This window comes from Fonticula alba (assembly GCF_000388065.1).
Source record: "Fonticula alba strain ATCC 38817 unplaced genomic scaffold supercont2.4, whole genome shotgun sequence".
Classification (NCBI taxonomy): Eukaryota; order Rotosphaerida; family Fonticulaceae; genus Fonticula; species Fonticula alba.
In genome coordinates this window covers 3,011,666-3,023,981 of record NW_009242974.1, presented here as the reverse complement: position 1 = coordinate 3,023,981, position 12,316 = coordinate 3,011,666, and the positions used below count along the sequence as shown (strand labels likewise).

Sequence of the window (12,316 nt, the reverse complement as noted above, 5' to 3'; positions counted from 1 at the left end):
TTTGCATCTCTGGGGGGTCCCCCCCCCCCCCCCCCCCCCCCCCCCCCCCCCCCCCCCCCGGCCCCCTGGCTAATCGGCCCGCGTGCGCTGCCTGGCTCGATAGCCACGCCGTCGAGCGAGCTGCCTCGCGCCGTGATGGCCGACCAGCGCCCAGACAGGGACCTGTCCACCGGCGAGCCGCGGAAGCTGGTGCCCGTGGTCTCGTCAGCCTCCTGGCTGGAGCCCTATTGCCAGGCGTACCGCCGGGCCTGGTCCACCAACCCCGACGACCGCCCCACGGCCGACGAACTGGCCGCCACCTTGGGCCAGCTCCAAGCGCCGCTCTGAATGTGCTCGGTCTGCCCCTTCGCGCGCCAAGCAGCCCCGCCCTCGGCACCTTCATCCAATACACAACTGCCTGACACGGTCCCGAGAGATCCCCAGTGAGGAGCGCGCTTCCGGACCAAGCCATCCGGGCCCCCCGATGCCGGCTCTTGGCAGGTGCCCTTTCCAGCCCCGCCGGGCCGGGTGTGCTTGGTGAAGCTCCTCTCGGGCGAGAGAACTCCCGGGGAATAAGGGCTCAGCCTGGCGATCCGGCGCGGAGGGCGTCGGCCGCATTCGGCGAGGCAAAATGCCCGCGCCCATGCGGGCCTCCAATCGCCCTTTCTCCGAGCGGCGACTACGGCCCGGGCCGGCGGCATGCAGCAGATGACTCGACACCCTGGGCAGGGAGGTGCCACATGCTCGGCATCCCCCGTCGGGCCCAAGGTCCCCCCCCCCCCCTGGCCCCTCCGGGCGGCCACCAGGAGCGCCACCCCATTCAGCCACCCGGCAGCCATGCATGCCCCAAGCACGGGGCGTGCCGCCCTGTGAACACACGGGCAGGGCCGTGTCTTCACATGCCCCGCCAGGCGGCCCTCCGCCGCGCGGGATCAATGCCGCTGCATCATCGCGATGGGCCAAAGGCCCGCCTTTCCCCCCGGCGGCCCCTGGTCGGTGGGGCATGCACCGAAAAGCCAAGCCTTCCACTTGCGTCAAGAGCACCGATGCCGCGACCCATGTCCGCCAGTCCCCGTCGCGGCAAAAGTCCCCGGGGCACCCGCCCCCGGCCCGTGGTTCCCGAGAGCACTATGTCTCTCAGGGGCTGGGGACCGCCTCGACGGTGCTTCCCGGGCGTGGACATCGGCCCCAGCAGCTGCCAGCAGCATGACCGAGCCCCGGTTGCTGGCAGCAAACCCGGCATCGGGCATCCGGAGTGGTCGGGCCACCCCCGAGTCGATGCCCTCCCACCCTTCGGCGCGTCGTCGCCTGAAGGAGAATGAACGCCGAAAAAAGAAAAGGCAATCCCCTCTCGGGGGAACCACGCTGCTCGGGGCCAGGCAGCCGGCCGCGCGCCACCCCGAAATTCCAGCCTGCCTGACGGGGAGAATCTCCCGGGCCAAGGATACCAGGGCATGTCCCCGCGGAGCTCGTCCCCACCCGAATGCGCCTCGCCTGGAGGAGGAGCACACCGACACCGCCACCAGCCAAGGGCCCGCACAGGCATGGAGGAATGTGTGATTGCCGGCGGCGATGCGCCACCCAGGGACGACACCCGAAGCGCGGCAAGCCCTCGGCCCGAGAGCGTGGGCCCGCCTTTGTGCCTGTCGAACAACCGAGATGACCAAGCGCATGCCCTCCGAGCCGGCCCCGAGGGCTCTCGGCCTCGGCGGACCACACAGGCCCAGCGGCCCCAGCAAGGGAGCGTTCCTTGTGGCGCTTTCCGGGCACCGCCATCCCCCGGGCCCGGCCCCTCGATTGACGGGCGACATGTGTCTCGCACGAAAAAAAAAAAACACCCAACAATGGCCAGGCCGCTGGCCGAACTGCCGGAGATGATAGCCCCCCCTCTTGGGCCCCTGCAGAATGAGGCGCCAACCCCGGGCGGAAACCATGTGCCCGCGAGCATGACAGGAACCGGCGCCCGGATCGCGGAATGGGGCAGGACCCTTTTTCTTGATGCTCGCGCCCCGGCGGAAAGCTTCCCGACGAGCCGGGGGCCCTCTCCGCCAGCCACGCGCCCTGGGAGCCAGAGAGGCCCATGTTTCCCCCACCACCGCAGTGCCGAGGGCCGGCGGCCCAGGTCCGCCACCGACGGCGTACCATTCATTTTTATTTCCGCACACCGTGCATGCCACCATGTACAGCCTGTTTAGCTCAGTTGGTAGAGCATGGGACTCTTAATCCCAGGGTCGTGGGTTCGAGCCCCACAGTGGGCTACTGCATTCATTTTTGGCCCCCACAGCTCCATTGCACCCAGGGCCGTCAAATAAAAGACCCATCTCGAGGCGGTATATTACCCCTCCCATATAGTCTAGGTGGTTAGGATACGTGGCTCTCACCCACGAGACCCGGGTTCGAGTCCCGGTATGGGAATTTCTTTTTTCCCTCGCGCGATCGCGACGCTCGCCCTCGCCCCGGCCACATGGAAAAACACACTCCCAATCACAAAACAACAATCCAAGATCGATCCCCTTCGTGGCCCCCACACCCTCCGCACGTCCCGCGCCGCCTCTGCCCCTCCCCCCCCAGGTGTTCCCGCAGGCCCGGCGGCGCTTGCCGCTCGGGGCCCGGCGTTTGGTGGCCGGTGTTCACCAGCGCCTGCAGCAGGATCTCGCGCGGCTCTCGGCTGTGTGGACTGTGCGTGCCATCCCCCCCCCCCCCCCCCCCCGGTCTCCGTTGTCCCCATCCCCCTCCAGCCAACACGAGGGGAACAGCAACACCCGCCCCGCCCCCGCCCCCGCCCCGCCCGGGCGCCTCTCCCCCGCGCCCTCGAGAACACGACAACCGTGCCAACAAAAGCCCGGACGCCGCGGAGGGACAAAAGATACTCCCGATCCGGGAATTGAACCCGGGCCTCCCGCGTGACAGGCGGGGATTCTCACCACTATACTAATCGGGATCCCATGTGGAGTCCTTCCACTCCAGGGGCGTATTCATGCACACGCACACACTGCCGTGTCGGGGCATTTGGTCCTACCCCGCCGACACGGGAGTCCGCCCCGAACCGTAACCGACGCATCCCGAAGGGGCTCGTCCTCCTTCAAAAGGCTCTAAGATAATGTTGGAACCGCAAGACCAACCAGCCTGGCCCCCCCGCCCCCACCTTCCCTCCCCGCCTCCTTGCCTTCCCTCTTTCGTCGGCCTCCTCGCCCTACTCGCGACGCCGGGCGCGTGTCCACTCCACTGTGCCCAGCGCGCGTAACCATCATCAACGATCGTCTCCTGCCCGACGATGACACCCTGGAGGAATTCCACGCCCAGATCGTTCGCTTCTTGGACGCCCTGCCGCAGCCCGTGCACATGGCGCTCAATGACGTGCCCATCATGGCCCGACACTTCACCTCCGCCAACCGCAGCATGGACCTCGGCGCCAGCATCTTGACCATCTACGCGGCGATCGGCCACAATTTCCCGGACGTGATCCCGAACCGAACCGAGCAGCTGCTTTTTGCACATGCTCCTGCGGCTGGACCCAGAGGACTGCTTCGCATTGGGCTTCTTCCACTCCCGCGTCATCCTGGGCGCCGTCGGCGATGTGCCCGGCCTATGCAAGGCCGATGACATCTTCACCAGCGCCCTGGTGGACCTGCTGGCGGCTCGCCCAGACATCTCGGGCCATCGGCCGAGGGACTTCCTGGATTGGCCAGCACTCCAGGCATCCGACCGAACCGCCATCAGCCGGCTCCAGCAGCGATACGGGCTCCTGCCAAATCCCTCGGACCTTTGGCGCCTCTGGCAAAATCGCAAGCCCGCCCTTCATCCGCTCTTCCGCCATGAGAGCCTGGCTGGCCTCATGTCACGGGCCATCGTCCTCTCGCGTCAGCGCGCCGAGATCCTGACCGCCAGTCGGCGCGACCAATTGCCCATGAGCCCGGGCCAGCGGCTGTTCACGGCGCTCGGCCAAGTTGTGTACAACGGCCACAGCCTGGTGCAGGAGGAGCTGCTCGACTACATCCAGCAACTCCGACAGCTGCGAGGCGAAGCCACCCCTCCGGGGGAATCGCTTGCCCTCATCCTGAATGAGCTGGTGAAGCACGCCCCTGGGAACATGGACCTCAAGAACCGGACTCTCCGACAACTGTGGCACACCGAGATGCGCGCCGGCCAGCCCGAGAATGGCGCGGCGCAGGACCCGGACAGCATGCGCCACATGCTCGACCCGATGCAGACCGCCCGGCACCGGCACCCTCAGCCCGTGAACGAGGATCCCGCCACGCAGGAGCCGCAGCCCCTCGGCCCCTCGGCCACACTGGCCCGGATGACGGCCATCCAGCTCCGCATTCTACAACTGTCCTGGGATGTTCAGCAGCTAGGCCCGCCCAGCAGGACGGCTCTGTCCACGCCGACACAGCGAGACCCCTCGCCTGCACCGGCCCCGGAGCCAGCCCTCCCGCCTGTACCGGCCCCGGAGCCAGCCCCCCACCCACCCCGGCCCCAAGGCCAGGCAGCACCATGATGGTGGCCCCTCAGCCCGAGCCCACCGCGCCCGCCCTCCTCAACCAGGTGCCCGCCACCAAGTCGATCATCTATTTCGCCCCGGAAATTCATTATCAACGCCAGAGGGGACTCGACGCGCTGTTCGCACCCCGGCACCCGGACTTCAAGCCCACTCGTCTGGACATCTTCTTCGACCTGTCGGAGGCCCACGTTCAAGAGCTCCTGCGGGGTGCCTTTGTCGCGAGCAAGGAAGATACCCGCCCGGCGTTCCCCCAACACCCGGACACCACGTCTCACATCCGCTCAATCATGCAGATTCGAATGGCCATCTGCGCCACCTGTTGGCAGCCGGTGACGGTAAATGGGTTCCTCAAGACGCTCCCCTCTCCGGTGGTCAGAAGCATTGGCCTATTCCCGCACATGTACCAGGACGACTTCTACGAGAACATCTGCAACTTTGTCAACCCTGTGGGACGTCAACATGCTGTCGGCCATTTCCATGACTTGCTGGGAGTTTTCGATGTCCAGCCTGGATCTTGCATGCGCCGCGGCGACCCTGTGCGCCAAGGTCCGCTTCTGCCCGCCGCATGAACTGTTCTGGCAGACGCTCCTGGCCAAAACAACCCTTCCGACCCGGGGGCAATCTTCCCAGCCGCCGGACTTCACCAAGCAATCCCCCTTCCGCGTGCCTTCGTGCAAGTTAAAGGGCGAGATCCCGCCCATAGGCGACTTCCTGGGCATCATCCCAGATCGTGCCCCTTTCCTGAAGTGCCTCGACTGCCCGTTCCCGAAGAGATGCCACTTCGCTACCCTGGGCCCGAGCCCGCCTCCACCCTCAAAGCCCAACAATGCCAAGGCGGCCTCGGGCGACCACCCGGAGCAAGGGCGCGGCGCCGGCGCGCCCGAAGCCGCGGCCGGCGCGACCCACCGGCGCCAGTACAAGAACCGAGGCGCCGCCAAGGGCCCTCGTTCCCACTGAAAACGACTCGAGCCCGCGCTCAATCCACAGCGCCGGCGCAGGCAAGCCACAATCAGGCGGCCACCGCTGCCGGGGAGGCCTCGATCGCACGGGAGGCCGCGCGCCCCTCGAACACCGGCCTCCTCGACGCCGACGCCGACGCCGGGCCCGCCCGCGAGTGCGTCATCGGCGCCGGGGGCCGAGGCTCTCCTGATCCCTCGTGCGACTGCCCGGAGGTTTACCTTCCGACCCAACGCGACCTCTCTCTCTCTCTCTCTCCGCTGCACAGGTTGCTGGACCCGCCCGCGAACTGCCGGGACCCCACCGCGATCACCCTCGACGCTCGCAACACAGGACCCGTGCGCACCTGCCTCTATGCCACGGGCAACCCCCTGCGTGGTCCACTCCTCTGCAAGCATCCAGCCAAGGCGCTGCTCCCTGCGTTGTAGGGGACCTGTTAGGGGAAAAAAAAACATCCCGCTCCAGCTCGCTCGAGCGCACGCTGGAGGGGGGGGGGGCCTTCCACCCGCCCCTCCGCCACATCTTCGATTTGACGCCACCCTCGGTGCCGAGTTCTTAGGTCATGCCCGAACCCAGGCTCCCTTTTCACGGGGCCCGATCTTCCCTGATTGCCAGGAGCAAGCTCGGAAGCTTGGCGGGCTGCCGGGCTCCTCGACACTGCGGAATGTCAAGCCCCTCGCGATTTGGGCTGAACTCCGACAAATCGCCGCCATCCACCGGACCTCGTCACTTCTTCGACGCACATGGCTGCATCGTGGCCAATCGACAGCGGGACGCCCGCGTCATCGACCTCGGAGCCCGGTGAAGCACTTCGGTTCTGACATGTGCTTCTGGCAACCGGCGAAGGTCTCCCCGAGCCTCCCAAAACCCTCCATCCCACAAAAACCACCACCGAGGACATAGAAACACCAACAAAGAAAAAGGATGGCTCCTGATCTGCACCTTCATGGGGCGTCCATCGGGGACCGAGTCGCACCGCCCCAGGGGGGGGGGGGGCAGGGGCGGAGAGGAGGTGGACAGGCACACCGGGCATTGGCAAGTGAGGAGGACAGCTGAGTGTGTTAGGACCTTGGAGAGGAGGCCACAAGAGGGCCCGCCTCCATTGGAGTCCCCATCGGAGAAGAGACACCCAGGAAAGTGGCCGCAGGACGGGGCTGGTGGCGGTCATATTGAGGGGAGTCCACATGCGCACCCTCCCTCCTTTCACAGGGAGCTGAAAAGGGTCATGCTCATGGGGAAAAAAAAAACACACATGCCCGGAGACGAGACCTTGGATCTGCGTAAAGGCAACCGGAGGAGTGGACAAAGCCGCTTGAGACGAGGCAGGCGGGCAGGAGCTGAGCGGCGCGTGAATTTGCCAGCACCCGTGCCAGGCGACCTCGGGGCAGGTGTCCCAGATTGGCAAAGGGTCGCCGGCCCACGACCGAATGGCGGGCCACATGCGTTCAGCGCAAGCCGCCCGGCGGCCGCTCAACCGAAGCATCGCCCGCGCAGGCTGCACCTTTCAGAATGCCCTTGGTGGTTTGACAATTCCCCAATCGCACGCCATGATCAGGCAGAGCATTGGGACAATGGCCGAGCTCGGATCACCCGGAGTTTCATGTGCGTGCCGGGCCTGTACCCTCTTGCTGCAGGCTCCACAAGTGCACCCACACATGGCCCGGTCTATTATCCTTTCCTCCCCGGAGCGTCTCCCCTGTCCCCGGCTGAGGAGCGCACATGCGGCGCATCATTCCTCGGCTCCATTGCTTGTGGGGATAGCCGCCCATCTTTCCCAACTCTCTCGAAAGACCTTCGGGGGGGGGGGGGGGCAGTCTGCGCCGCCACGACTCGCCGCATTTCACGCAGGCCCCCTTCCGCCCGAGGTGCCGCACCAGCGTCGAGTGAATTCTGACACCATACTAGCCTCGGGGCAGGCAGAGGCGCGCACCCATGCCCGGCGGGGCGGCGGCCCCGCTCCGGGATGCCGCACATGCTGTGCCATGTCCCGGGGCATTTCTCAACAGGACCCCCTGCAGGAAAGTGACGGGTACCATCATCCCGATCAGCCGATCTCCCATAGCCGCCGGCCCCTCGGTCGACCCAGATGCTCGGGCTCGGACCGTCAAAAGGGCCCCACACTCCCACTTGCAAGGATGGCCGCAGGAGCGAGGAGAAAAATGGGCCCACCCGCCTCAACCAAGCTGAGGCCCAATGCCGCAGGAGGCAAGTCTGATCGAGCACCCTGGCCAAGGGTCCGGCGCGGCCTCCCCGAGGGACCATGCCCCACCGGGGTCACCCCCCTCGGCACCGGGCGGGCGGCTGTTTCGGTGAGAGGGCTTCACTGCACAGCAGGCGCCCTCACTCGCTCGGACACAGGCATACCCCATTCGAGGCGCCGTCTTTGGGGGGCGCGGGGGGGGGTAGAGTCCCACCCCAGGCGTGGCACTTTCTTCGGGGGAGGGAGGGGGAGCGAGGGGCCCCACCACGCGGCGATGAGCTGGATGATGGTCCCATCCACGAGGGCCGTTCTCCTCGCCGACCCAGGGCAATGCCTGCCGGCCATCGCCGTGGGCCCACCCCCGCCGCCACTTGCCATACATCAGTCCGAGCATGAGGGTTCCCCTGCCGAAGGGCGGGCCTCCCCGCCCAACCGGGATCTGCCTGGTAGTCAACCCCCCGGATTGATGGCTCCCCGGATCCCGTGCAAAAAATGTCACCAGCGTCTGCCGATCTCCCCCTTCAGGGGTCAGCTTCTGCGGGCTCTGAGGGAAGGGCGCCGTGGGCGGCTTGGAGGCGCCGATTTCCCAGCGCCTCCCTCGAACAGGGCCGCTGGCCCCCGGGACACATGCGCCGTGAAGGCCTCCTCGCCGCGCGGCATCCCACCATGCCAAATGCAGGGTGATGCATTTTGCACGGAGCGCGGGCCCCCGCCACCGGGCTGTGCACTTGCATGGGGATGACCTGTCGCTGGTCCGTCAGGCGAACCATCACCAAGGCCACCGGAATAAACAAGGCAATCCTACGCGCATGGCAGCATCAGCCTTGCGATTCGCAGTCCCCCCGACGAGCGTCCCATCTCCGGCCAGGGTGACTCGTCGGGGCCGCGTGATCCGCACACGGGCGGAAACCCGGCACACATCCAGCCGGACAGAGATCACCACGTCCCGCCCGACGGCGAAGGTGCGATGCTTGGGATTCACCCTGCCGCAAGCGCCCTTTCCACATCGGTAATGGGCGATCCCGGCTCCCGGGGCAGATGGTCGGTCCAAGGAGACAACCATCGGAGCCTGTCGACTCCCGAGCATGGGCCACTCTGAGCCCGAGCTGATGGAGTTCACCCCGTTCAATGGAATCCATCCTCTCGACAAGCGTGCCCAGGCTGACATGTCCCACAGCCTCAGCCATCGATGGGGAGCCTCTTCGCCAGATGCTTGGGGCCCAAGCACACCAGCAACCCTCACCTCCCGAGGCACTCGCACACACCCGACCTCCAGCACCGACTGCTCACCATGACGCTGTCCATTGCCGGCCTACTGGCCGGTGCTGGCACACATCCAATCGCATGCCCGAAGGGTCGGCTGCTCCTCCGGCAAAGTAGCCCTCCCGCTAGGAAGGCATTTGGTTGGTGGCGGCCATTGGGCGATGATGACCGCCGTCGCAACGGCCCCAGCCGAAGAGGCCATCCATTGCCGGGCCGCTCATCCGACCATGCAGCCCGTCTGAGCCATCTCCACTGCGATCCACAGGAAATTGCGCCACGGCTAAGGTGCCCCGTGGCTCCCTCCCCCGAGTCCCGACGAGCGATCCCATTCTCCCGTAGCACGGGCTGCGCTTGCACAGCCACCAGACGGGCAGGTGGTCCTGTGCAGCTGGCTGGCCGGGCCCGGCGATGAACCATAACCGAGTATTCGACCTTCCCCTGGTGGCGGTCCGAACCCCTCTCGCCGGAGAACGCGGCAACACGCAAGCAGGAACACGGTGGCGGCGTCCCCGCACATGTCTCCGTGCCACGTCTCCATCGCAAGCCGGAGCCTCTGTCGCTGCAGGGCCACAGCTACCGGCCTTCCCGCCCGATGGCCAGGCCATCCCAGTGAGGCTGCTGTGTCTGCCGCCCAAGCTCCCACCTGCCAGTATGTCGGTGGGCGTCGCGGGGGAAAAAAACCACCAACCAGGATGCCTTTGTTCACCCGGGTTGCCGTCGAGCATCTCCCGAAGACCGACCACACGGACCCCGAAGGGCCACGAAGACACGCCTTTGTTGCCACACACCCCATCCCGCCGGCAGCACACCGAGAAACCAACGGCGATGCGAAAAAGGGACTGTATGAGAGAGAGAGAGAGAGAGAGAGAGAGCCACACACACACACGACCGGGAAGGGAGGCGGCCCGGGCAACTTCACCTGGCCAGCCAATCCCCCGGCCGTCGCCCGTCAGAGGACCAGGAGCTCCTGGGTCTCGCGCTTGCCGGCCGGCGTGTCGCGCCAGATGTGCAGCAGGCGATTCAGCTGCTCGCTGGTCTCCTGCTGCGCCGGCAGGAAGATGTCCCGGGGGATGGGCCCCGGCTGGCCGTCCTGGTCCAAAACGGCCACCTCGTCAAAGGTCCGCAGGAGCTTCTGCCGCATGTTGCCGGGGATGTTGATTTCGAAGGGCGACTCGATGCGGACAAACTGGTCGCGCATCTCCAGCACCTCCCGGTACCGCTGCATCGGGGACATGCGGTCGTAATTGTCCAGGTACCTCAGGCAGCGGGTCTGGAAGAGGTGGATCTCCGCGCACCAGGACTCCACGCAAAATTGCTCGAACTGCATGGCCGGCCCGGGGAAGTGCCGGAATGTCTCGAAGTCCAAGATCCCATTCACAGCCGACCGGGGCTCCTCCGCGGATTGGCTCTCCCTCATGAACAGGGGATTCCAGTTCCGCTGGTGCCTGGGGTTTGTTTGGGGGGATATTTTTTTTTCCGGAGGCGGCCCATCCCGCAGCACCCCGATCCCATGGCATGGTGAAGAGGAGAAGGCATTCGGCGAAGCATCGCATGTCAGTGCTGTGGGCCGGGGAGAAAAACAACCACACATCCAAGCACGCACGTCAAATTCCGGTAGAAGGGCAGGAAGGACAGGGTCACGGGGAAGATGACAATCAGCAGATTGTTGAAGGTTGTCAGGAAGATGGCGATGATTTCCGGCCGGAACCAGCCCATATCCCCGATCGCCGCCGAGATGCCCCACAGCAGGGCAACCAGGAAGGAGGCCGATGTATTGATGTAGAGCTCCTGCTTCATGAGGTAGATGTCCCGCGCGGACCAAACCATGGTCACCGGTATGGCCACAATCGGGATCAGGACAATGACCTCCAGCATGATGACATACTTCGAGCCATAGATGCAGCTGGGGTTGGCGTTGGTGTAATTATCGAAAGGGGTGTCGATGGTTCTGAGGGCCGGGCCATGCAAGCGGCAGAAAGGCCGGCGGTGGGCCAGGCCGAGGGACCCGATTGAGGGCACAGACAGGCGCGCGCGAGTACGGGTGTGCATGTGCGCGGGATGGTCAGCAAGCAGGCTCGGGGCGGAGGATGGGGAGGTGCATGCCCAGGCGGGAGAAGGAGAGACGCGCGAGACAGCGAACGCGCGGCAACACCAACTCAATGGGCCCTCCCGCCACCAAGGGGGACTCCCCCTCCCGAACGTCCAACGCACAGGATCATGGCCATCACCACAAAGATCAATGACACGAGGCTGGTCCCGAGGAAGATGATGACCTGGTTGCGAGACGATTGAACCCACTTCAGCAGGGCAAAGCTCCTGGTCTTGCGAAAGGTGATGGCCTTGTTCAACTCCTGCGCCAGCTTCTGCTTAAGTTGGTACACATCGACCACCTCGCCAGGCTGCTCGCTGGTCGGCGAAGGGGCATCCATGGTCAAGCTCAAGGCCGAGGTCTTGTGCTTGGACTGGCAGAGAGACCCCCCCGGCGAGACGGGCTCCATGCTGGTGGAGCTCGCAGTGCCTTCCGGGAGCCCGGCCGAGGCGCATGCGCCCGCTGCCCCGGGCGCCGGGTCCACCTTCGAGGTCAGCGGCTCCAGCGGGTGGCTCCCCTCCGGAAGGGCATCCGAAGCCTTGGCCTCGCCCGATCGGCCGGATGTCCTCCACGGCATCAGCAAGCTCCAGAAGCGCGAGCCCTCCTGGGGCATCTCCCGCCCACCGGCCGCCGGGCTGGCCGGCAAAAGCAAGGTATCCTCGTGCAATTGGGAAGCCGATGACGAGTCGCGCAACATGCTCAGGCGCGACATGCACATGGCATGCTTGTTGTGCATGTGCCGGTAGTAAACAACCAACGCCCGGAGGACGTATGGCTGGCTCGACGCAGGCAGAAATGCAAGTCGGGGAAGATGGTCGCGGGGAGTAAACACAGCGGGGGACAACGAGAGAGAGAGAGAGAGAGAGAGAGGGAAAGAGCGAGAGAGCGAGAGAGCGCGAGAGAGAGAGAGAGAGAGAGAGAGAGCGACATAGAGAGAGAGAGAGAGAGAGAGAGAGAGAGAGAGAGCGACATAGAGAGAGAGAGAGAGAGAGCGAGAGATCAGGTCAGTTTGGCAGGCACGTAAAAAAAGGAGCAATCGGGGGCCGGAGCATCGCGTACCAGGCCCCAAAAAAGGGGGTATAGCCCGGAGGTGATGAGAACGCCCCAGCAGGAGACAATCAACCGTCGAGGGTCATACAGGGTCACCAGCAAGACAATGTGGTGAATCAAGATGAAAATAAATGTGACTGAGGTGAGGAACCGGCCCCGAGGGGTGATGGGCTCCTGCTGGAAGCGGAGGAAGTAGAGCCCAAAGAAGAGCAGCTGAATCGGCACGGTGACCGCAGCCATGTAGTCGACGAACAAAAAGACCACCATGATTCGAACG

General features: G+C 65.4%; 3 protein-coding genes and 3 non-coding genes across 6 annotated transcripts in view; 3 read left to right on the top strand and 3 right to left on the bottom strand.

Annotated features, from left to right (window-relative positions):
• The window catches only part of H696_03220 (hypothetical protein), a gene marked incomplete at both ends in the record, with an annotated part of 9,693 nt that extends 9,366 nt beyond the window's left edge, over positions 1 to 327 (top strand). The window contains one exon of the mRNA XM_009497100.1: positions 104 to 327. Within this exon, the coding sequence (XP_009495375.1) occupies positions 104 to 327 (224 nt within the window). The remainder of the gene's footprint in view (positions 1 to 103) is intronic.
• Positions 328 to 2,164: 1,837 nt separating this feature from the next.
• H696_03219 lies at positions 2,165 to 2,237 on the top strand. Its single transcript has one exon. It is a non-coding gene; the product is annotated as a tRNA-Lys (tRNA).
• An 84-nt stretch (positions 2,238 to 2,321) lies between these two features.
• On the top strand, positions 2,322 to 2,394 carry H696_03218. Its single transcript has one exon. It is a non-coding gene; the product is annotated as a tRNA-Glu (tRNA).
• Positions 2,395 to 2,848: 454 nt separating this feature from the next.
• H696_03217 lies at positions 2,849 to 2,920 on the bottom strand. Its single transcript has one exon. It is a non-coding gene; the product is annotated as a tRNA-Asp (tRNA).
• A 1,184-nt stretch (positions 2,921 to 4,104) lies between these two features.
• Positions 4,105 to 6,647, bottom strand: H696_03216 (hypothetical protein). The gene is made up of 2 exons (XM_009497099.1): positions 6,630 to 6,647; positions 4,105 to 6,373 (listed from the first exon to the last, which is right to left on the bottom strand). The coding sequence occupies exon 2, from the start codon at positions 5,890 to 5,892 to the stop codon at positions 4,867 to 4,869; it is 1,026 nt and encodes a 341-aa protein (XP_009495374.1). The 5' UTR covers positions 5,893 to 6,373; positions 6,630 to 6,647; the 3' UTR covers positions 4,105 to 4,866.
• A 3,106-nt stretch (positions 6,648 to 9,753) lies between these two features.
• Positions 9,754 to 12,314, bottom strand: H696_03215 (hypothetical protein). Its single transcript, XM_009497098.1, has 4 exons — positions 12,049 to 12,314; positions 11,112 to 11,764; positions 10,504 to 10,848; positions 9,754 to 10,345 (listed from the first exon to the last, which is right to left on the bottom strand). Exons 1-4 carry the CDS (start codon positions 12,304 to 12,306, stop codon positions 9,850 to 9,852), a joined length of 1,752 nt encoding a protein of 583 aa, XP_009495373.1. The 5' UTR covers positions 12,307 to 12,314; the 3' UTR covers positions 9,754 to 9,849.
• Between the last annotated feature and the right edge of the window lie 2 nt (positions 12,315 to 12,316).

Bases quoted from the DNA above. Each gene is read 5' to 3' on its own strand.
- H696_03215 (XM_009497098.1), bottom strand. From the start codon at position 12,306: ATGGTGGTCTTTTTGTTCGTCGACTACATGGCTGCGGTCACCGTGCCG. The intron at 11,765-12,048 runs GTACGCGATGCT...GCGTCGAGCCAG, and splicing joins ACCCCCTTTTTTGGGGCCTG to CCATACGTCCTCCGGGCGTT. The intron at 10,346-10,503 runs GTGCGTGCTTGG...AACAAACCCCAG, and splicing joins CCCTTCTACCGGAATTTGAC to GCACCAGCGGAACTGGAATC.
- H696_03216 (XM_009497099.1), bottom strand. From the start codon at position 5,892: ATGTTTTTTTTTCCCCTAACAGGTCCCCTACAACGCAGGGAGCAGCGC.